General features: G+C 47.6%; 1 protein-coding gene across 1 annotated transcript in view; it reads left to right on the top strand.

Moving 5' to 3' along the window:
* Window positions 1-23,929, top strand: part of LOC132818575 (collagen alpha-1(XI) chain-like) — a 153,580-nt gene that overhangs the window by 22,631 nt on the left and 107,020 nt on the right. The window contains exons 3-4 of the mRNA XM_060829633.1: window positions 4,871-5,084; window positions 8,924-9,086. Coding sequence (XP_060685616.1) covers window positions 4,871-5,084; window positions 8,924-9,086 — 377 coding nt within the window. The remainder of the gene's footprint in view (window positions 1-4,870; window positions 5,085-8,923; window positions 9,087-23,929) is intronic.

Below are 23,929 nucleotides of genomic sequence, written 5' to 3'. Positions count from 1 at the left end.
TAACAGGTTTGTCAGGCATAGCCTCCCCTTGATGAAGCTGTGCTGACTCAGCCCTATTTTACCATGCACTCAGAGTACACTGCAATCTCATCCTTAATACTGGACTCGAAAATCTTACCAATGACTGAGGTCAGGCTAACCACCCTATAATTTCCCATCTCTGCCTTCCTCCCTTCTTAAACAGCTGTGTACATTAGACATTTTCCAGTTGTCTGGGACACTGCCTGACTCCAGTGAGTCCGAAAAGATCACCTCCAATGCCTACCCAATCTCTTCAGCTCTCTCTTTCAGTGCCCTGGGGTGTAATCCATCTGGTCCGGGTGATTTACCCACCTTCAGACCTTCAACTGTCCCAAGTTGCTGTGATCAGTTTGCTGACCCTCCCTACAGACCGCACTGTCATCCACACAGGGAGTAAGAATCTCAAACCTGTTAGATAACTTCAAGGGCTGAGTCTCTGTCAGCACTACCTCCTGGAACCCTCCAGCTACCTTGCCCATTGTCACAATCCAGTCTGGTGGATGGGAGCGGATTGTGGATGTTATAGCTGCTCCTTTCTCTGAGTTTTCTTCTCAATGCTAGAACGGGTTGTTTTCTTGGTGCAGTAATTAGTATTTTTATGTCTTACATTGTTTTGGGAACTTTTTAAAAAATAGATCAAAAACAATGATACTTTAGATGGGAGGGAAGCGACAGAGCAGGAGATGAAGTTAAAAGGGATCTGGATGAGTGCGTGAATATTGATTTGATTTGATTTATTATTGTCAGATGTACCTAGGAGCAGTGCAGTACGGGCAGATCAAACCATGCAAAGATCACTGATTGAACAGAGTGAGGAACACAAAGTTACAACTGCAAAGAAGTTGCCCGGAAAGCAAGATTGGTCGGGAGGGTTCAGAGGGAGATGGGCCAAGTGCTGACAAAGGGGATCAGATCGCTTTAGGATATCTGGTCAGCATGGATGAGTTGGACCGAAGGGTCTGCTTCTGTATAATTCTGTGACTCGATGACTCCGTCCCTTCTCACTGAATTTGAGGGCTGAAATCTAAGGGCTGTTTCTCCCTCCTGAAACACAGCATCCAGGTAAATCTCCCCTTCCCTGACTCCGGCTCAGCAGCTCCGAGCTGGGAACTTCAAGTAACCACAGTGGGATCTCGCAGCTTCCACAATATGCGAGTGCCACACCTTGCCTAGCCTGGGATCTTGATTTTATTTACTCAGTTCTTCATTTGATCTTTTAAAAGATTTTGTACTGGCTTTTTTGCTTGCAGCCTGTTAACATTTCTCCTATTTACCTTCAATCTGGATGTAACCTATAACAGACAGTTACTAACTATCACGGCAGTATGGTGGCACAGCAGTTAGCACTGCTGTCTCATAGCACCAGAGTCCCAGGTTCGATTCCAGCCTCGGGTGACTGTCTGTGTGGGGTTTGCACATTCTCCCTGTGTCTGCGTGGGTTTCCTCCCACAGACCAAATTTGTGCAGGTCAGGTGAATTGGCCATGCTAAATTGCCTGTAGCGTCAGGGGTAAATGTAGAGAGTATAGCTTTGGCTGAACTAGTTAATGTTTGTACCAATTGCAATTACCCAATACACTCCACCTTGTCATGCAAGACAAGTGCCACTTCTTGTGAACACACTCTCGTAATTTCTGGATAATTAGACGGGATGTTAAACCCAACACAGAAAGGAGGATTTCCGAGGTACCTCAGCACCCAATAATGTGATCTCTAATTCAGTTTTACAGGTTCCTGTTCTGGGTTACCAAGTTTCAGTTGATGGTTCAGTTGTGTTTTTGTTGCTGTACCTCACCTGGCGCTGATTCACTTGATGAATGGTTTCTTTAAAAGAATACAAAGGAGGATTTGTTGCAGTGAATAAGCCTCCAGAGGAGCCCAATGCTCCAACTTTTGAATGTTTCTCTGCATTCCCTGGGGTTGGGGCTGATCCGTACTTTAATCCCATTCACCCACCTCAGCGGTGACAGCACCATCACGTTTAATTATTTTATCATGACTCCCTCCACCTCCAGCCTCTCAGTATCTGGTGGAGCTGGAGAGAGGGGCAGGCTGCACATTTCCAAGACCCTCTGTGTGAGAAAGAATGGTGTGGCTCACCCAGACAGTGTGAAAATGTGGCATTCTGTCCCAAAAATGAGGGTCCTGTAGCTGAGTTAAAATGATAAAATCAGTGTTTGTTAACATCTTGACCAGATAAGGGGCAGTAAAGATGGAGAGCAATGGCAGGTGGGTTACAGATCAATCACAGTCACATTGAATGGTGGAGCCAGTGAACGGGGCCGAATGGCCTCCTCCTAGCTCTTGCTGGGACATTTGTGAACAAGAGAATCAAAGCTTTGAAAGTGCTCACAAGTGATTCTCGATAAAGTTAATAACTCCAACATTTATTATTCCCAAGGCGGTCCTTTGATGTGAACAGCTCCAGGCTTGTGATGATTCTGTCAAGGGGTGAATACAAGATACGGCCAGGTTACAGGACAGGAGATGGGTATGACAGGAACGGATTAAATCACTTTCATCACTTAGAAACAAAGGAGGACATTCAGCCCCCAAACCTCTCCTAATGTTAAAGTCAAGCACAGCCAGGTGTACACTTTAACTCCATTCACATGCCTTAGCACCAGAATCTAACAATCCCCAGAATCTACACCTTTCCCTGAGAGAGACAGTTCCAGATGCCCCCTCACTACCCCCCTGGTGTGGGGAGGTGGTTCCAGATCTCCCCCTGTAGGGTCTGGCCTAGATTGGAAGGCCCTGCCCCTTGTCCAGGACTCTCCCCCTTCTCTCTCCATCAACCCAATCAACTCCTTTTATCATCTGAGAGATCTCCATGGGATCACCCTTTAATCTTCGATACTCAGGGGATTACAATCCGGTCGATACAACCCGGCCTCGTCCTTTAACCCTTTCCTCCCCGGGATCATTCTGGTGAATCTGCTCTGTCCCCCCAAGGCCAGTCTCCCCTTCCTGAGGAGTGGGACACAGACCTGAACCTGGTTCCCCCTGATGGGGCTGAGGCCAGAGTTTGAGAGAAACTCAGAACTGCACAGCGCAAAAGTGGCAGTCAGCTCATCGGGCCTGCACTGGCTCTCCCGATGATTATGGTGACTTAGTGATCCAGACTGGGTCAGGTTTGTCTCAGTGAATAATGAAGTGCAAAAGCTAAACATCTTTTTACTCACTCATGGGGCAAGGACATCACTGGCTGCGCCCAGCATTTATTGCTCGTCCCTAATTGCCCCCTGAGAAGATGGGGGTAAGCTGCCTTCTTGAACCGGGACAGTCTATGTGCTGTGTTTAGACCCACAATGCCCTGAGGGAGGGAATTCAAATATTTTTACCCAGCGACAGTGAAGGAACAGCGATATATTTCCAAGTCAGGATTGGGAGTGGCTTGGAGGGGAACTTGAAGGTGGTGCCATTCCCACATATCTATAGTCCCTTTCCAAATTCTGAAGTACAGAGGGAGTGCTGCACTGTCCGAGGGTCAGTACTGAGGGAGTGCCGCACTGTCGGAGGGTCAGTACTGAGGGAGTGCTGCACTGTCCGAGGGTCAGTACTGAGGGAGTGCTGCACTGTCAGAGGGTCAGTACTGAGGGAGTGCCACACTGTCACTGGGTCAGTACTGAGGGAGTGCTGCACTGTCAGAGGGTCAGTACTGAGGGAGTGCCACACTGTCACTGGGTCAGTACTGAGGGAGTGCCACACTGTCACTGGGTCAGTGCTGAGGGAGTGCTGCACTGTCAGAGGGTCAGTACTGAGGGAGTGCCACACTGTCACTGGGTCAGTACTGAGGGAGTGCTGCACTGTCAGAGGGTCAGTACTGAGGGAGTGCCACACTGTCACTGGGTCAGTACTGAGGGAGTGCCACACTGTCACTGGGTCAGTGCTGAGGGAGTGCTGCACTGTCGGAGGGTCAGTACTGAGGGAGTGCTGCACTGTCGGAGGGTCAGTGCTGAGGGAGTGCTGCACTGTCAGAGGGTCAGTACTGAGAGAGTGCTGCACTGTCGGAGGGTCAGTACTGAGGGAGTGCCGCACTGTCGGAGGGTCAGTACTGAGGGAGTGCTGCACTGTCTGAGGGTCAGTATTGAGGGAGTGCTGCACTGTCCGAGGGTCAGTACTGAGGGAGTGCTGCACTGTCAGAGGGTCAGTACTGAGGGAGTGCCGCACTGTCGGAGGGTCAGTACTGAGGGAGTGCTGCACTGTCAGAGGGTCAGTACTGAGGGAGTGCCACACTGTCACTGGGTCAGTACTGAGGGAGTGCCACACTGTCACTGGGTCAGTGCTGAGGGAGTGCCGCACTGTCGGAGGGTCAGTACTGAGGGAGTGCTGCACTGTCGGAGGGTCAGTACTGAGGGAGTGCTGCACTGTCGGAGGGTCAGTGCTGAGGGAGTGCTGCGCTGTCAGAGGGTCAGTACTGAGGGAGTGCTGCACTGTCGGAGGGTCAGTACTGAGGGAGTGCTGCACTGTCAGAGGGTCAGTACTGAGAGAGTGCCGCACTGTCAGAGGGTCAGTGCTGAGGGAGTGCCGCACTGTCAGATTCGCTGTCTTTCTTGTGTTGTTTCAGTACCAACACCACCCTTTCACCTGTCTGAGTGATATTGCAGATGCTCTTGTCATCCAGGAGTGAATCTTTGCTCCTGAATTATGATCTGTCACACAGTTTGACTGACCATTGTCACAGAGATCTTGCTGTGTGTAAATTGATGTGGCATTCACTGCTTTTTAATATTGACTACACTTTAGCAATAGACAAATGGGAAAGCTTCGTGCTATTATATTATAGCAAGTCCTCTCTCAAAATGTGCAAGATGTTTTCACATTTTACTGGTTATTTCCTCCTGCAGGTGGACAGTTCCCACGTGATTTCTCCATTTTAGTTACTCTGAAACCCAAACGGAACACCCAGGCGTTCCTGCTCTCCATCTACAATGAGCAAGGTGTGCAGCAGCTGGGAATGGAGGTCGGCAGGTCTCCTGTCTTTGTGTACGAGGATCAGAATGGGCGCCCCGCACCAGAGGATTACCCGATTTTCACCAAAACTAACCTCGCTGACAACAAGTGAGTAAGTCGGGAGTGAGGCATCACTCGGCCTGGCGCAGGGCTCTCACAGAGATGTAGGAACTGCAGCTGTTTCTGGAGGAGCTGGGATTAGAGCAGGGAAGGTTCGGGGGATTTTATTGAGGTGTTCAGAATCATGAAGCAAGTTAGATCAAGTAAATCAGTGTCTCCAGTGCAGGAGTAAGAACCAAAAAGACCCAGCAAGTCAGGGAGTGTGTGTGTGAGGAGTGAGAGTTCATATGGGAGGTCGCTGAGTTTCAAACTGAACTGAGGAGGAATAGCAATGTCCGTCTAAACCAGAGATGGGGGGGCGGGGGGGGGGGGGGGGGGGGGGGGGGGGGGGGGGGGGGGGGGGGGGGGGGGGGGGGGGGGGGGGTGGGGGGGTGGTGGACAAGGTCACAGGGCCTGCGTTGACAAAGAACAGATGGTGGGAGGGGGTTTGGAGAGAGTGTGTCCCAGAGAGTTGGGAGAGTATGGAAGAGCCAGGATGGAAATTAATCCAGCAAAGCGATAAAACAAGGAATGAGAAAAACAAATCTCTGAACCAAGTGAAGGTAGATCTTCTGATCGGAAAATATTCAACTCACCTTTGAGATTCCGGAGGGAGGGCTGAGATTCTGGAGGGAGGGCTGAGTCAGTCAATGACATGTAGAACTCAGATTGAACTTAGAGTCGTAGAGATGTACAGCACAGAAACAGACCCATCGCTCCAACCTGTCCATGCCAACCAGATATCCTAACCTAATCTCGTCCCATTTTCCAGCACCCGGCCCATATCCCTCCAAACCCTTCCTATTCATATACCCATCCAAATGCCTCTTAAATGTTGTAATTGTACCAGCCTCCACCACATCCTCTGGCAGCTCATTCCATACACGTACCACCCTCTGTGTGAAAAAGTTGCCCCTTAGGTCTCTTTTATACCTTTCCCCTTTCACCCTAAACCTATGCCCTCTAGTTCTGGACTCCCCCACCCCAGGGAAGAGACTTTGTCTATTTACCCTATCCATGCCCCTCATAATTTTATAAACCTCTATAAGGTCACCCCTCAGATTCCGACGCTCCAGGGAAAACAGCCCCAGCCTGTTCAGCCTCTCCCTGTAGCTCAGATCCTCCAATCCTGGTGACATCCTTGTAAATCTTCTCTGGACCCTTTTAAGTTTCACACCCATTGACTAATGTCATGAGATTTTAATTACATGCCAGTGAAATTATTAATTGTGCATTTCACATTATATAGATTTTCAAAACAATTTAAATCGTTTCCTCTTGGGTTGTTAAGCAGAGCCAGAAAAATGGCAGCCTCTTCCTGCCCTCACATCCGTTCAATCTCATATTGGTTTGCTGGGAGATAGAGGCACAGTGAAGGGAAGAATGGCCAAGAGGGGGCTAATGGAAGCTCAGGATCACATTGGGCACTCAGTCTCTGTTTGGTCTTACCAGTGTAGAGAACAGCTCATTGTGAGTGTGAAAGGTAGACTGGATTGAAAGGTACAAAGAACATTCCAGCACAGGAACAGACCCTCCGGCTCTCCAAACCTGCACCAATCCAGATCCTTTATCCAAACCTGCTGCCTATTTCCTAAGGATCTGTATCCCTCTGCTCCCCGTCCATTCATGGATCTGTCCAGATACATCTTCAATGACGTGATCATTCCCACCCCACCACCTCCACTGGCAATGCATTCCAGACACCCCCCACCCTCTGCATGAAGAACTTTCCATGTATATCTCCACTAAACCTGTCACCTCTCACTTTGAACTCATGACCCCCAGTAATTGAGTCCCCACTCTGGGAAAAAAGCTTCTTGCTATCCACTCTGTCTATACCTCTCATGGTTTTACAGGCCTCAGTCAGGTTCCCTCTTCAACCTCTATCTTTCTAATGAAAACAATCCTAATTGACTCAACCTCTCTTCATAGCTGGCACCCCCCATACTAGGCAACATCCTGGTGAACCTCCTCTGCACTCTCTCCAAAGTATCCACATCCTTTTGGTAACGTGGCGACCAGAACTGTACACAGAATTCCAAATGTGGCCAAACCAAAGTCCTATACAACTGTAACATGACCTGTCAGCTCTTGTACTCAGTACCCCGTCCGATGAAGGACAGCATGCCGTATGGCTTCTTGACCGCTCTACTGACCTGCGTTGCCACCTTTAGGGAACAATGGACCTGAACACCCAGATCGCTCTGTACATCAGTTTTCCCCAGGACTTTTCCATTTACTGTATAGTTCGCTCTGGAATTGGATCTTCCAAAATGCATCTCCTCACATTTGTCCAGATTGAACTCCATCTGACATTTCTCTGGTCAACACTCCAACCTATCTATATTCTGCTGTACCCTCTGACAGTCCCCTTCACTATCTGCTATTCCACCAACTTAGTGTCATCTGCAAACTCGCTAATGAGGCAACTTGCACCATCCTCCAAATGTATATCACAAACAACAGAGGTCCCAGCACGGATCCTCGTGGGACACCACTGGGCACAGGGCTCCATTTTGAAAAGCTCCCTTCCACTACTACTCTCTGTCTCCTGCTGCCCAGCCAGTTCTGTATCTATGCAGCTAGTTCACCCTGGACCCCATGCAACTTTACTTTCTCCATCAGCTTACCTTGGGGAACCTTTCTAAAGTCCTTGGATATACCATTTACAGCCCTTCCCTCATCAATCAGTTTTGTCACCTCTTCAAAGAATTCTACAAGGTTTGTAAGACATGCCCTTCCCTGCACAACACCATGCTGCCTATCACTGATAAGTCCATTTTCTTCCAAATGGGTACAGGTCCTATCCCTCAGTATCTTCTCCAGTCACTTCCCTATCACTGACATCAGACTCACCAGTCTGTAATTCCCTGGATTATCCCTGCTCCCCTTCTTAAACAAGGGGACAACATCAGCAATCCTCCAGTCCTCCGGGACCTAACCCGTGTTCAAGGATGCTGTAAAGATATCTGTTAAAGCCCCAGCTATTCCCTCACTCACTTCCCTCAGGAACCTGGGATAGATCCCATTCAGACCTGAGGACTTTGAGAATACCTAACACTTCCTCCCTCCTTATGTTGACTTGACCTAGAGTAATCAAAGATCTAGCCCTAACCTCAACATCTGTCATGTCCCTCTCCTCGGTGAATACTGATGCAAAGTACTCATTAAGAATCTCACCCATTTTCTCTGACTTCACACATATCTTTCCTCCTTTGTCCTTGAGTGGGCCAATCCTTCCCCTCATCACCCTCTTGCTCCTTATGTATGAGTGAAAGGCTTTGGGGTTTTCATTAATCCTGCTCACTAAGGATATTTCATGATCCTTCTTTGCCCTCTTAATTCCTCATTTCAGATTGATCCTACATTCCCGATATTCTTCCAAAGCTTTGTCTGTCTTCAGTCGCCTCGACCTTATGTCTGCTTCCTTTTTCCTCTCAGCTAGTCTCACAATTTCCCCTGTTATCCATGGTTCCCGAACCACTCTCATCTAGACTCTGGTTTCCAGCATCTGCAGTCCTTGTTTTTACCTGGACTCTGAGGAGATTGAGTCAATTAAGGCTGTACTCAATTGAGCTGAGGAGAGTCTGTGGAATTCACTCCCAAAGAAAGCAGTGTCGGTGTTTTCAAGGAAGTAGGTACAGTATTGAGGCTAATGGGATCCGGGAATTAGGGATGAGGCTGGCATCAGGATGTTGAGCTCAATGATCAGCCATGATCATATTGAATGATGGGCCAGGCTCGGGAGGGCTGAATGGCCTACTCCTGCTGCTATTTTCTATGTTTCCTGCTCATGGACACCAAGGCAGTATGTGTGCGAGGTTTCCATCAGATTGTGTGTTTTGCAGGTGGCATCGCGTGGCGATCAGTGTTCAGAAGAACAATGTGACAATGATCGTAGACTGTAAAAAGAAAACTTCCCAACCACTCCCACGGAGTAACAACCCCATCGTGGATACAAACGGAATCACGGTGTTTGGGACAAGGATCCTGGATGAGGAAGTCTATGAGGTAACAGCTTTTAAAAATCATCAGCTTTAGAGCATTCTCTCTTCACAGCTAGTTTCATTTACAGCATCTTTAACCAATCAAAACATCCCAGAATGCTCCAACAGACCACTTAAGGCTCAAACTATGACCTGGGGTCACGTGAGGTGATATTTAGGACAGGTGACCAAAATATTGGTCAAAGAGGGAGGTTATAGGAAACATCTTAGGGGAAGACTGAATGATGAATCTCACTCTGTTCCAGGAGTGCACTGGAAATCAAACCCTCAAGTTCTCAGACTTGTCGTTAAGTGAAAAATTTTGAAATATACGCAGAATTCCCATTTCCCAGGTTGACAGAAAGCAGGAACCGTGATTCTGTAACTAACGAGAATACCTGTTCATTACAATAAATAGACACTAGCTACAGGTAAACTATCACAAACTGTTGGTAAAAACTCACTTCCTTTTATAAACTTCCCCTTGCATACATAAAGACAGACCCTGAAGGAAATATAAAGAAAGGGTATTAACGTTGGGGGAAGATCTGGGAGGGTAGTTCAGTGGTCGCTGTCCATAGGGTTTGTTGAGATGTTCTTGAACTGATCAGAATTCTGCTTCTTGATCTTCCTTCTCCAGATACTTTCACTAGTTTTCACAAGGAACAGGGTGACTGGTGCACATTGAGAAAGGTCTCTGACTTATTAGAGACTAAATATTACTCTGTTTTTCAGATTGACTATCTGCCAAAAAGGAAGCTCATTAATTCTATGTCTCACTTTCATTGGCCAAGCCTATTTGCAGAATTTCATTCATGTTTTTGTCAAAATTGGGAAAGAGAAAAAGCAGAGGGTCAGACAGGAAACTCTGGCAAGTCATTGAGTTATTTTAAATCTGCTTGAAGAGGAGTGTTTGTCCGACCAGGTGTGTTGGGAAGGAGAGAGGGACAGATTGTACAGGGATCTGTGGGGCTGGAGTTTGGGATGGGTGATTGTACAGGGATCTGTGGGGCTGGAGTTTGGGATGGGTGATTGTACAGGGATCTGTAGATTCTGAAGATTTTATTAACATGTCAGAAAGAGAGCAATTAGTTCAGTGACAGTGACACCACATCGCTTGTGTATCTGGAAGACCTCTGTCCACGTTCACAGCTCCAGTCAAATCAAATGTTTGGCTTATGACAGATTCAGAGAAACATCATAGCACCCCAGAGAGGCCATTCTACCCTCTGTGTCTGTGCTGGATGAGAATAGAATGGAATGGAATGGAATAGCCTTTATTGTCACAGTTTGTAACGTTGCCTCTCGATGCTATCTCAGCTGCAGGGCACCCAGTTCTGTTAAGTGTTGTTATAGAGAAATAATAATAAAAAAAGACTATCATAGGAATCCCGAGTTTATATATCCAGAATGAGAATAAAAAATATCTTTAAAGTACTCAAGTTATGGTCCTTTTCCCGTGTGTCTGTGTCCATTGGGTTTCAGAACGCAAGTGCACACTGCCTCCACATGCTGACATCTGTCAGGACTCCCCCCAAGGATTCCCCCCACCCTCCCACACAGGACTCCCCACCCCCAGGACTCCCCACCCCCACGACTCCCCACCCCGCCCAGGACCTGTACCCCAGGCTGGCCCTGTGCTCGGTCTGCTGCTGCCCTGAATCCCAGCTGGGACCCGTCTCCCGTGCTGGGCTGGTCTCAGGCTCTGCTCTCCGTTCACTCCAGGTGGCTGGAAGAAGTTAAAAGTTGGGGTGGGGATGAAAAACTGCAGCAAGATGTAAAAAAAAAGAAAGAGGGAGAGGGGCTGGTGAGCAGAGGAGCTCTGTCTGCAGCGTCTCACTGAAGCCGCCATCTTCACCGACCGAGCTATCCCCAGCTCTCTGACTGTCGCTCTGTCAGTCCCAGGACCTTGGGGGAAGACTCAAGCAATATTTCAATGTGATGAAGGTTTCTAGCTGTCCCACCCTCTCAGATATCTGGGTGATAACATTAACCCCTCAACTCCCAGTTTGTCCTTCCTCCAATTACTATAATCCTCTGCTAATAGTTATTGACCCCTGTGTGTTAATGGAGACAGCTCATTCCCAGCCTCACTCTCTAATCTCTCATTATTTTAAACTTCTCAAATGAATCACCCTTTAGCCTTTTTTGTTCTAAGGTGAACAATCCCAACTAATATAATCAGAGTCATAGAGTCACAGAGATGTGCAGCACGGAAACAGGTATTCTAACCCAATCTAGTCCCATTTGCCAGCACTTTGCCCGTATCCCTCCAAACCCTTCCTATTCATATACCCATCCAGATGTTGCAATTGTACCAGTCTCTACCATTTCCTCTGGCAGCTCATTCCATACACGTACCACCATCTGTGTGAAAAAGTTGCCCCTTAGGTCTCTTTTATATCTTTCCCCTCTCACCCTAAACCCATGGCCTATAGTTTTGGACTCCCCCACCCCAGGGAAAAGCCCTTGTCTATTTACCCTATCCATGCCCCTCATAATTTATAAACCTCTATAAGGTCACCCCTCAGCCTCCGACGCTCCAGGGAAAACAGCCCCAGCCTGTTCTGCCTCTCCCTGTAGCTCAAACCCTCCAACCCTGGCAACATCCTTGTAAATCTTTCCTCAATGAAAATTCTCAAATTCTGATGGAGGTATAGTGTCAGTCAGCACAGAAGCAGAACCTTCGTTCCAACCAGTCCATGCCGAACATAATCCCAAACTAAACTCACCCACCTGCCTGCAACTGCCCCACATCACTCCAAACCCCTACATTCCTGTAATTATCCAAATGCCTTTTAAACATTGTAACTGTGCCCAGACCCACCATTTCCTCAGGAAGTTCATTCCACACGCAAACCAGCCTCTGTGTAAAAAATGATCCTCAACACGTTTCAATACCGTATATTTCTTGTGAATTCCCTTTGGTCCCTGCACCGGGACCTGTTTTGGATTGATCTTGTGCTGAGACTCCTTGGCTGTTTGATTTTCTGATAGATCGTTTTGATGGAGTGGGGCAGGAGGGTGAGGGAGCAGAGGGAGGGGGATGGAAGGGAATCGGGGAGAAGCCCCCGAGGGTGAGGGGAGGGGGATTGTTTTACACAGTGAGGTGTTGGGGTCTGGAAGGTGCTGCCTGAAAGGGCAGTGGGAACAGATTCAATCAGAACTTTCACACAGGGTCTGGGGAACACAAAGAGGGAAACTGATAAATAATATTCAGGAGTATGGGGGAAAGAGAAGGGGATAAAGAATCCAATTGGATCACTCTCTCAGAGGGTTGGCAAAGGAAAGGTATCTAAAACCTGCAGTCAGATTCACTAATTCTAGCTGGGAGTTTAATTCCCATAATTTGGATTAGTCTAGACCACTGATTGCTAGTGCCATAACCGAACCTGTGTGCAACTGGACTGAGTGAATTGTACATTTAAAAATATCATGTTCTATTTTGGCATCCTTGCGCTAGGACCCTGTTATTTGTTGGGGAGTTGATGGATGGTTGGAGTTTCTCACCGATCTTGGCATTGTCCTGGTTTTATTCTGCATTTTCGAGTTGTACCAAGGGGAAATGGGCCTGGTGCCCAGTGAATAATGATCTCTGCCAAAAACTCTGGGAAAGACATTACCCGAGAGTTTCCATTCTGTTAGATTTGATCCTCAAAGCCACCTCCCTCTCCCTTCACCAAGCAACTGCATGTCCTGGGGAGTCACTGGCAGCGTTTAACAGTCAGATGGAATGTGTGAGTATAGATCAACAATAAACCGAGAAGGTGGGGGGGCGGGTTAGGACGTGGAGTTAATAAACAGATCAACCAGAATGGAATTAGAGAGTGGGGCTGTTTTGAGGGGCTAAATGGCCTCATCCTATCCCTATATTCAGAGTGGGTGATTGTCCATGGCTGATTATTTCGAATGAATCAGACTGACCAAGCTCACAATAACATTGAAAACTCCTTACCTGAATCATGTTGATCTGTCGATGGGAGCTGGGAGTCAATATCTGAGACCAGGAGAAGGTGCTGCCCTGAGCTGCTGTTTGAAACATTAGGATCAGTCTCAGTGTTTCTCCTGTTCAGTCCAGGCTGGCCCAGTGTTGGACATCAATCAGCCGATCGCTCTGGGAAGCCTCAGCTGACATCACCGAGTTGGAATGGGTCTGCAGTGATAGTGAGAGCTGCTAGCTGCTGGGAGTGTGGAATTGAAGCAGCAGATGAGAGATTGGCAAGCTGCCCTGGGCTAGGCCTTGGTGGGCTAGCGTCAGGGGGGGTTGGGGTGGGGGGGAGGGGGGAGAACAGCAGCAACAGCAGCAGCTGGGAGAGCAATAATCACAGGCTGGGAAAAGACACACTGCCTTTTGGCAGTGAATAAAAAGGTGGCCTCCAGTTAGACAGCTGCCAAACCGTGCTCTGAGTATTTGAACAGATTTACACCGAATGGAAACTGTCTCTAGAGAGACACTTGGCAGCTAAGGAAAGACTTGCATTTCTCTGGCGCCTGTCACCACCTCAGCGTACTCCCAAAACATTTGGAACCAATCACATGGCTTTCTGAAGGGTAGATACTGTTATGATATATAAAACACAGAAGTCAGGAGGTGGACAGTAAGATTCCACAAACAATAAGCAGATAACCAGCAGATTGATAAATCCTATGGTAGTAACTGAAGAATAAATATTGACCAGCACACACCCCTGCTCAACGCGCGCGCACACACACACACACACCATGTCTCACACCTTCGACAGTGCGGCACTCCCTCAGCACTGACCCTCCGACAGTGAGGCACTCCCTCAATGCTGAGCTGGAATTTGTGTAAATTTGCTGCTGTCTGTGGATTATTGTTTGAATCCACATTGTTCTCCTCAGAGCAGAATGCTATGTTGAATGTTATGGTGATGATGGGATAACTCATCTCTGGGCAATTAGAGATGGGTAATAAATGCTGGTATAGCCAGTGATACCCTCATCCTGTGAATGGATAAAAATAAGATCCTATCAATTGCTATCTGAAGGGAATACATCAGATTTAATAACATTATCAACTCCTAAAGCACCTTGTTGAGTTGTGACTGATAAAACACTGCTTGATCCTGACTGTTACACCTGTGACCTTTGATAAATCCTGTTGGTATTAAGTTGTGAAGCTCCCATTCTCAGTGAGATGTTTGTCTTTCGCAGCTTGTGTTCGGAGTCCTCGGTGTTTAGTGAGAGCTGATAGATGGCAATGTGTTCCGTCCATCCCCTATTTCTTGAAGGTGAAGCTGGGATACTGTGAACAAGCTTAACAGCATAATCTACCTAGAGTGCCATTCACCCATCACTCTGTCTTCATTCAGTGTCATTACTCCCATAACCGCCTCCATGTCCCCGTTCACTCCTCGCTCCCTCTAAGGTCTCTGTACTCCTTCCACTCTTCCCTGTTAATGCTCCAATTCTCCTGGCTAAAACATTGGTGACCATGCCTTCAGTGCCTGGCTCCTGAGCTCTGGGTTCGCTTTCCTGACCCTCTTCCCCCTCGAAACCTCGTTATGACCTGTGGGCGCTGCTTGAGACTGACCTCCATTTGTCAAAATATCCCTTCCTTTGGTGTGGTGCCAATAAGGTGGCTGATCAGAGGGAGTTTGGCTCCGTGTGAGTAACCTTCATGATGCTCTTGTTTCAGCAAACGATGGGAATGAATGAAACCTTGACCCACATTCATTCTTTCTCCGATGAGATGGTTCTATTTCATGTGTGGACAGGGAGTGAATTAATCTTCACCAATTTTGGGCCCGAGTTTTGTGCTGCCTGTGATGCAATGCCCCACTCAGTCCAGTGTCGCCCTGTTTGGAGTTGTACTCCTGGCTTTGAATAATTTCATACAGCTACAATTTTATCCTAAAATGTAAAACAAAATTATTTTTAATCGCTGGTTGGGTGTACAAGACTCTAATTTAGTTTAAAAATATTGACTTAATTACTGTGAGAAATAAGGAGAACTCTGGAGAAGTGATTCTCCGCCCAGTTAATGTGGACCAGAAAGGCCATCAGATGTATGAGCTGGAGGAGACCATTCAGCCCCTCGAGCCTGTTCCATTATTATACAAGATCGAGGCTGATCTGTTTGTGTTTCCAATCCCACAATCCCGTGTACCCCTGATAGTCCGCCACTCCCTGCATCACAAGAGTCTATCCCCCTCTGTCTGGGAAATATTCACTCACCCAACCTCCACTACCTTCTGAGGCAGAGAGTTCCAAAATCTCACAACCCTCTGAGAGGGGAAAACCATCTCACCTCTGCCCTGAAGGGGGTGACCCCTAATCTTAATTTTAACCCAATTCACTCGACAAAATAAAAATAAACAAATCAAAAGAACTGTGGATGTTGGAAATCGGAGACAAAAACAGAAATGGTTGTAAAAGCTCAGCAGGTCTGGCAGTATCTGTGGAGAGAAATCAGAGTTAACGTTTTGGGTGGAATGACCCTTCCTCAGAGAGCTGACAAAAGCTTGTGATGTTAAATAAACCTGTCGGACTATAACCTGGTGAGGTGTGACTTCTGACTTTGTCCACCCCAGTCCAACAGCAGCATCTCCCCATCTTGAATAAAGAGCCCAAAACAGTCCACAGTATTTGGGATGTGATCTCACCAATGCCGCGTATAAATGAAGCACTTTTATATTCAATGTCTCATCCCATTAAATGTCAGCGTTCCATTCGTCTTCATCATTACTTGCTGTACGTGCGGATGAATGCTCTGTGCCTCATGCATTCGAACACCCTGATCCATCTGCACCTCAGAATTCCACAGTCACTCTCCAGTTAAGTAACATTCAGGTTTTTTAATCTTCCTTCCAAAGTGAAGAACTTCACAATTTCCCACATTATACTTCATCTTCCAGATCTTTACCCACTCTCTCAACCGAGCTCTGTCCATCTGCAGACCCCTTTCCAACCGATCTCGGTGCTGTCTGTGGATTTAGCCACCGTGCATTCACTCCCCTCATCTACATTGCGACAACTGCACAGAGGCTGGGATCCCGTCACCAAGTTTCCCCTTTATTTACACATGGAGAGTTTTAGATTAGATTACTTACAGTGTGGAAACTGGCCCTTCGGCCCAACAAGTCCACACCGACCCGCCGAAGCGCCACCCACCCATACCCCTACATTTACCCCTTACTAACACTACGGGCAATTTAGCATGGCCAATTCACCTGACCCATACATCTTTGTGACTGCGGGAGGAAACCGGAGCACCCGGAGGAAACCCACGCAGACACGGGGAGAACATGCAAACTCCACACAGTCAGTCGCCTGAGGCAGGAATTGAACCCAGGTCCCTGGCGCTGTGAGGCAGCAGCGCTAACCACTGTGCCACCGTGCCGCCCACTAATTCTTGACCCTGATCCAGCTCCCCAGAGCCAGCTCTCAAAGTGACAGAACCTCTGACACTCTTGTTTCTATCTGTCATCCAGGGGTCCTGATTGGGGCTGTTAATCTAGTCCAATCAGGGAACTTGTATTCTATGAGGTACAGTTAACATAGAACATAGAACATAGAACAGCATTCTCCTGTTTAGTCAGGAAAGGTGTTCGAGGCGGTGATAGCCATTGTGTCCACCTCAGATTCTAAGATATTTTCGATGCTTCACCGAGACGGAGCACCCACGGGTTCTGGGACAATCTGAAAGGATGTCAAGAAGTTGAGCATGTTTTGCTCATGCCCCGTTTGTGAGTTTGCAGCTTTCATATGGGTCCACGTGTTTGTTCAGGACCATCACACTAACCCAAACTTTAAACATCACTAGACCTGACCTCACGGTGACCATGCCTCTTACCCAGGTGGGGCCATTCCTATGGTTCCTGTGCGACACTTTGTCTCCTGAAGTAAACTGTCTCTCTCACTTAGTGGAGTGTTGTGCCTTGCACTGGCGTTCCTGATGCTGTTTCATCCACCTGCACTCCCCCACGCTCCCAAAGTCTGAGAAGATCAGGTTGAACCTGGTGCGGAAGCCTTCTCCCCATGAGCATCTATGCTGGAGCTATCCCTGCATGACAGGCTGGCCTTAACTCAATCAGGAACTGGGACAGTTTGGGATCGAGTGAAGTTGTAGGCTGTTTCTTCAGGCCTTCCTTCAAAGTTTGGACTGCCGTTTCTGCCGGACCATTGGCCGGATGGTATGGAGCCGGATGGTATGGAGCTGTCCTTAGATGATGAATACCATTCGACTTTAGAAAATATTTGAATTCCCTACTGGTAAACGATGGCCCGTTATCTGTGACCAATACTTCGGGAGTGCGCGAATGAATTCTATGTACATCCAGCCTCTTTGAGTGGGGTCCATGATGACTAAGAACATTGAGCTCATGAAAGGACCTGCATCGTTGACATGTAACTGAATCCAGGGTTTATCGGCCAAATGGCTCTTGGATAAGCACATGGAGGGGATGTAATTTAGTTTAAACTTATAGTAAATAAAAGGTTGGCACAACTTCAAGGGCCAAGGAGCCTGCACTGTACTGTACTGTTCTTTGTTCTATATATTCCCACAAATGTGGGGGAGCTGAAGGTGGTAACTTTTATCCTTGTTGGCACTCTGGGCACTGTCCCACCAACATGGCTACGTCTGCATCCAATCCTGCCCACCAGGCACAACCTCTCACCAGCACCTTCATTTCGGAAACCTCTGGCTGACCCTGGTGGAGTATCTGGTGGCGACCATTACTCGGGACAATCACTCTTGCTCCCATAATAATATGCCGTACACTACTGTGGTCTGGTCTCTCCGGGTCTGGCTGTGATGGCCCTTTGGTTTCCCCGTCACCACTGACTACTTCAGGACTGGATCTTTCTGCATCCAGGGTCTGATATTGTGAGCTGTGATTGGAATGTGTTCAGAAAATTCAAAACCTTTGTGGACTCTTCCAGTGGCGTTACCATCAGCAGCAGCTCAATGCATCCACATTGGTCTCTTAGCTTCTTGGAGGCTGGTGTTCCATCTTGTAATTGGAGACACTTTAGAATGAAATCCCGCTGCTGAGTTGGGTCTGTAGCTGTGGGTGGCACTGCCTTGTCCTCTTCACGTAGACACTGCAGGGGTTTGTGATCGTTGTCATTTGGGAAGGTATTGGTAAAACTTGCAGACTCTGTCAAACCTTCCTTCTCTATCTGGCCCTGCACTAGCCAAAGTCCTGGCTGCATACACTATTGGGTGTTCCTCACCATTGGGCCACCCAAGCGCTAATACTATCCTGACGCCATTTGGTGAGACATCGCATCTCAATAGCAGATCCTCGCTTGGGACCATAGTGACCCAACACCTTTGAGGATGATAGCTGTTTCTTCACTTCCCTGAAAGCTTGGGCTTGGCTACATGATCAATACCAAAGCTGATCCTTCCTTGAGTTGATGATGATGGAGACCAGCTTATGTAGGAACTTTCAGTAATAATTCACCAACCCAAAGGAAAGACCTACGCTCCAGTATCGACATGGGAGCCAGGGCTCCTGGGATCACTCTCCCTTTATCTTCCAATGGGTGTAACCCAGTTTGATCAGCTGTGTAACCCCAATGAGTCACTTGCGGTGCCTGGGACACAGTATTCCCTTCTAAGGCGTACGCCCATCATGGAGAAACACATAGGACTATGTCCCAGTTCTGTACGTGCTCCTTCTTGGTCTTCCCTGTTGTTAGCACCTCATGGTGACCTCAGGTACATCTTGAAAAATGTTCTCCACCATCCGCTGAATCAGAGCACGGCTGACAATACCCCACATGGCAGCCTCGTATATTAGTGCCAACCCTTATGGGTATGGATTGTAGTGTACTCCTGAGAATCCTCATCCAACAGTAACTGCAGGCCTGCAGAGCTCACGCCCAGCTTCATGAAGGACTGCGCCCCTTCCCCTTCTCCCCCACCTCGCTAGTTTTGCATTTGAGGGATTGGATATTTATTCAGGTGTGTTTCCTGTTTGTTTAAGGTCCCCTCAAAGGTGAACTGACCTATCAGGCTTCACGATCGGGTGCTGCCCGTTCGACAAACTGGTTGGTTTGATTCCTTCGCTCTCCAGCCTCCTGATTTCTGCCTCTGCTTTTCCCCGTGAGACAAATGGCCCTGGGCCAGCCTTGCAGAATCATGGGACTGCTTCCTGGACAACATGTAAACTGGCCTTGGCCCCTTAGATAGTCCCCAGACCTTCCTGAAAAACCTCCAGGTATTTAATTAGGAGTCATTTTTTAATTGAGAAATGTGGAGCTAATCACGGTGAATCTTTCTCAGCTAATATTTTCCCCTTAACCTTGGGCCCAAACCTTTTACTACAATCAGTGGGAACTGAACCAGCTGCTTCTCATAAGAAATTGGACCAAAGTTGTCCCCTTACTCTGTAAAGGTTCCCTGGTATAGATCTTCAATCTGGCCCAGATCTTGCATAAACATAATGGTTGGAATCAGAGTAAAAACTGGTTCTCCAACCATTACACCAGCACTGACCTTTATTTGAGCCAGGTGACCACATAGTCAGATGTTTAGATTACTTTCAGTATGGAAACAGGCCCTTCGGCCCAACAAGTCCACACCGACCTTCCGAAGAGCAACCCACCCATACCCATGCCCCTTACCTAACACTACGGGCAATTTAGCATGGCCAATTCAGCTAACCTGCACATCTTTGTGACTGTGGGAGGAAACTGGAGCACCCGGAGGAAACCCACACAGACACGGGGAGAATGTGCAAACTCCACACAGTCAGTTGCCTGAGGTGGGAATTGAACCGGGGTCTCTGGCGCTGTGAGGCAGCAGTGCTAACCACTGAGCCACCGCAACATCCCAGCAACATCCAAATGAGAACCAATGTACCTGTTCCAAACCATGTGGGGGTGGGTTTCCAGAGTGTGCACTCCCCTGGATACCGGCCTGTGAGTTCTTTTACTCAGTTCAGGCCTAGTGAGACTCTTTTGCTGTCTGAGTCCACAGACCAGCAGCAACTACAGGAGCTTGCCGGCCTGGATCCTGAAGAAGATTTTAACCGTTTGGCCGAAGTTTGGCCTGGTTGTGGGGTTTTGCTGTGGGCTGACCGAGAGTCCCTCTGTTCAGGATTTGTCCTGAGTGAGGCTGTGCGATTGCCTTCCCTCAAGTGTTGTTCCTCAGGCTGTGGGACTGGTGAAGGTGTCACGTCCATCGGAATACCCTGTAACTCATGCTGCACTTGCTGCATCGACCAATGATAAAGCCAGTTGCCTGCTTGAAGTTCAACTGGGCTTCAGCCAGTAGGTGCATCCGCACCGTTACCTCATTAATCCCCCATACCTGTTTCTCAGAATCTCATTGAGGGTGAAACCAAAGTCACCTGTTTCTGTCGGTCATCTTAACCTCGTCAAAAATCTCAATATGAATTCCTCAGGTTCTCGGATTGCTGAGTAAAACCGATAGTCTCAGAATTGGAGGAGCCTTGGGGGTTGTAATATTCTTTAAGTAAATCTATCAGCTCTTGAAAAGTTTCAGTATCTGGTGTCTCAGGAAAACTCAGGCTCCTAATAACTGAAAAAGCTGTGGGTCCACAAGCTGCCAGGAGAATTACTTGTTACTTTTCCTCTGCCCCAATGTCATTTGCTCAGTAAAAAAAAACACTTTATTTCCACAGACTGCCCAGTCTTTGACAGCAGGATAGACCGGTTCCCAAATAATGATGCAATGCCAGAAATGTTTACCCCCCAGTCAAAGACAACTGTTGCAAGTGAATATCTTCAGGAGCATGCTTTTCTGTTTTTTTTGCTCTGAAATAACTCTGCAGAAACCGATACCCCGTCACTATGTCCCCCTTTATTTCCACGTGGGGGATCCTGAACACTGATCCAGCTCCCTCAGAGAGAGAGCTCTCAGAGGGAACAGAACCCCTGACACTCCTGTTTCTATCTGTCAGCCAGGGCTCCCTGATTGGGATTGTTAATCTGACCCAATCAGGGAACTCACTTTCTATGAAGTCCACCTGGCTGACATTGTTACAGTCACTAAGTGCATCATTGATGTAAATTGTAAAAGGTTGCGGTCCCAGCACAGACCTCCGCTCATTATATCCTGAGAATCGGAAATATAACCCATTTCTTCAAACATCATTTTTCTGCCAGGTGGCCAGTCCTGTACCCATTTTAGGATGTTACCCCCACACCAGGAACTTTTATTTGCCGTAAAAATCTTTAACGGGGCATCTTGTCAAATTCCTTCTGGAAATCTAAGTACAGTTCATCTACTGGCTCCCCCTCCTCTACAGCCCATCTTATTCACAGAGTCATAGAGATGTACATCATGGAAACAGACCCTTTGGTCCAACATGTCCATGCCAACCAGATATCCCAACCCAATCTAGGCCCACCTGCCAGCACCCGGCCCATATCCCTCCAAACCCTTCCTATTCATATACCCATCCAAATGCCTCTTAAATGTTGCAACTGTACCAGCCTCCACCACTTCCTCTGGCAGCTCATTCCATACACGTACCACCCTCTGCGTGAAAAAGTTGCCCCTTAGGTCTCTTTTATATCTTTCCCCTCTCACCCTAAACCTATGCCCTCTAGTTCTGGACTCCTCAACCCCAGGGAAAAGACTTTGTCTATTTATCCTATCCATGCCCCTCAGAATTTTGTAAACCTCTGTAAGGTCACCCCTCAGCCTCCAACATTCCAGGGAAAACAGCCCCAGCCTGTTCAGCCTCTCCCTGTAGCTCAAACCCTCCAACCCTGGCAACATCCTTGTAAATCTTTTCTGAACCCTTTCAAGTTTCACAACATCTTTCCAATAGGAAGGAGACTAGAATTGCACACAATATTCCAACAGTGGCCTAACCAATGTCCTGTACAGCCACAACATGACCTCCCAACTCCTGTACTCAATACTCTGACCAATAAAGGAAAGCATACCAAACGCCTTCTTCACTATCCTATCTACCTGCGACTCCACTTTCAAGGAGATATGACCCTGCACTTCAAGGTCTCTTTGTTCAGCAATACTCCCTAGGACCTTACCATTAAGTGTATAAGTCCTGCTAAGATTTGCTTTCCCAAAATGCAGCCCCTTGCATTTATCTGAATTAAACTCCATCTGCCACTTCTCAGCCCATTGACCCATCTGGTCAAGATCCTGTTGTAATCTGAGGTAACCCTCTTCACTGTCCACTACACCTCCAATTTTGGTGTCATCTGCAAACTTACTAACTGTACCTCTTATGCTCGCATCCAAATCATTTATGTAAATGACACAAAGTAGAGGGCCCAGCACCGATCCTTGTGGCACTCCACTGGTCACAGGCCTCCAGTCTGAAAAACAACCCTCCACCACCACCCTCTGTCTTCTACGTTTGAGCCAGTTCTGTATCCAAATGGCTAATTCTCCCTGTATTCCATGAGATCTAACCTTGATAATCAGTCTCCCATGGGGAACCTTGTCGAACGCCTTACTGAAGTCCATATAGATCACATCTACTGTTCTGCCCTCATCAATCCTCTTTGTTACTTCTTCAAAAAAACTCAATCAAGTTTGTGAGACATGATTTCCCACGCACAAAGCCATGTTGACTATCCTGAATCAGTCCTTGCCTTTCCAAATACATGTACATCCTGTCCCTCAGGATTCCCTCCAACATCTTGTCCACCACCGAGGTCAGGCTCACTGGTCTATAGTTCCCTGGCTTGTCTTTACCACCCTTCTTAAACAGTGGCACCACGTTTGCCAACCTCCAGTCTTCTGGCACCTCACCTGTGACTATCGATGATACAAATATCTCAGCAAGAGGCCCAGCAATCACTTCCCTGGTTTCCCACAGAGTTCTAGGGTACACCTTTTTTTTTAGATTAGATTACTTACAGTGTGGTAACAGGCCCTTCGGCCCAACAAGTCCACACCGACCCGTCGAAGCGCAACTCACCCATACCCCTACATTAACCCCTTACCTAACACTACGGGCAATTTAGCATGGCCAATTCACCTGAACCGCACATCTTTGGACTGTGGGAGGAAACCGGAGCACCCGGAGGAAACCCACGCAGACACAGGGAGAATGTCCAAACTCCACACAGTCAGTCGCCTGAGTCGGGAATTGAACCCGGGTCTCAGGCGCTGTGAGGCAGCAGTGCTAACCACTGTGCCACCGTGCCGCCCACCTGATCAGGTCCTGGGGAATTATCCACTTTTAACCATTTTAAGACATCCAGCACTTCCTCCTCTGTAATATGGACATTTTGCAAGATGTCACCATCTATTTCCCTACAGTCTATATCTTCCATAACCTTTTCCACAGTAAATACTGATGCAAAATATTCATTTAGTATCTCCCCCATTTTCTGTGGCTCCACACAAAGGCTGCCTTGCTGATCTTTGAGGGGCCCTATTCTCTCCCTAGTTACCCTTTTGTCCTTAATATATTTGTAAAAACCCTTTGGATTGTCCTTAATTCTAATTGCCAAAGCTATCTCATGTCCCCGTTTTGCCCTCCTGATTTCCCTCTTAAGTATACTCCTACTGCCTTTATACACTTCTAAGGATTCACTCGATCTATCCTGTCTATACCTGACATATGCTTCCTTCTTTTTCTTAACCAAACCCTCAATTTCTTTAGTCATCCAGCATTCCCTATACCTCCCAGCCTTCCCTTTCACCCTGACAGGAATATACTTTCTCTGGATTCTTGTTATCTCATTTCTGAAGGCTTCCCATTTTCCAGCCGTCCCTTTACCCGTGAACATCTGCCCCCAATCAGCTTTCGAAAGTTCTTGCCTAATACCGTCAAAATTGGCCTTTCTCCAATTTAGAACTTCAACTTTTAGATCTAGTCTATCTTTTTCCATCACTATTTTAAAACGGATAGAATTATGGTCACTGGCCCCAAAGTGCTCCCC

The sequence above is a fragment of the Hemiscyllium ocellatum genome, chromosome 9 (genome assembly GCF_020745735.1).
Source record: "Hemiscyllium ocellatum isolate sHemOce1 chromosome 9, sHemOce1.pat.X.cur, whole genome shotgun sequence".
In the NCBI taxonomy this organism is placed as follows: domain Eukaryota; kingdom Metazoa; phylum Chordata; class Chondrichthyes; order Orectolobiformes; family Hemiscylliidae; genus Hemiscyllium; species Hemiscyllium ocellatum.
Note: the sequence above shows the minus strand (reverse complement) of the source record. Positions and strands in the feature narration are given on the sequence as shown.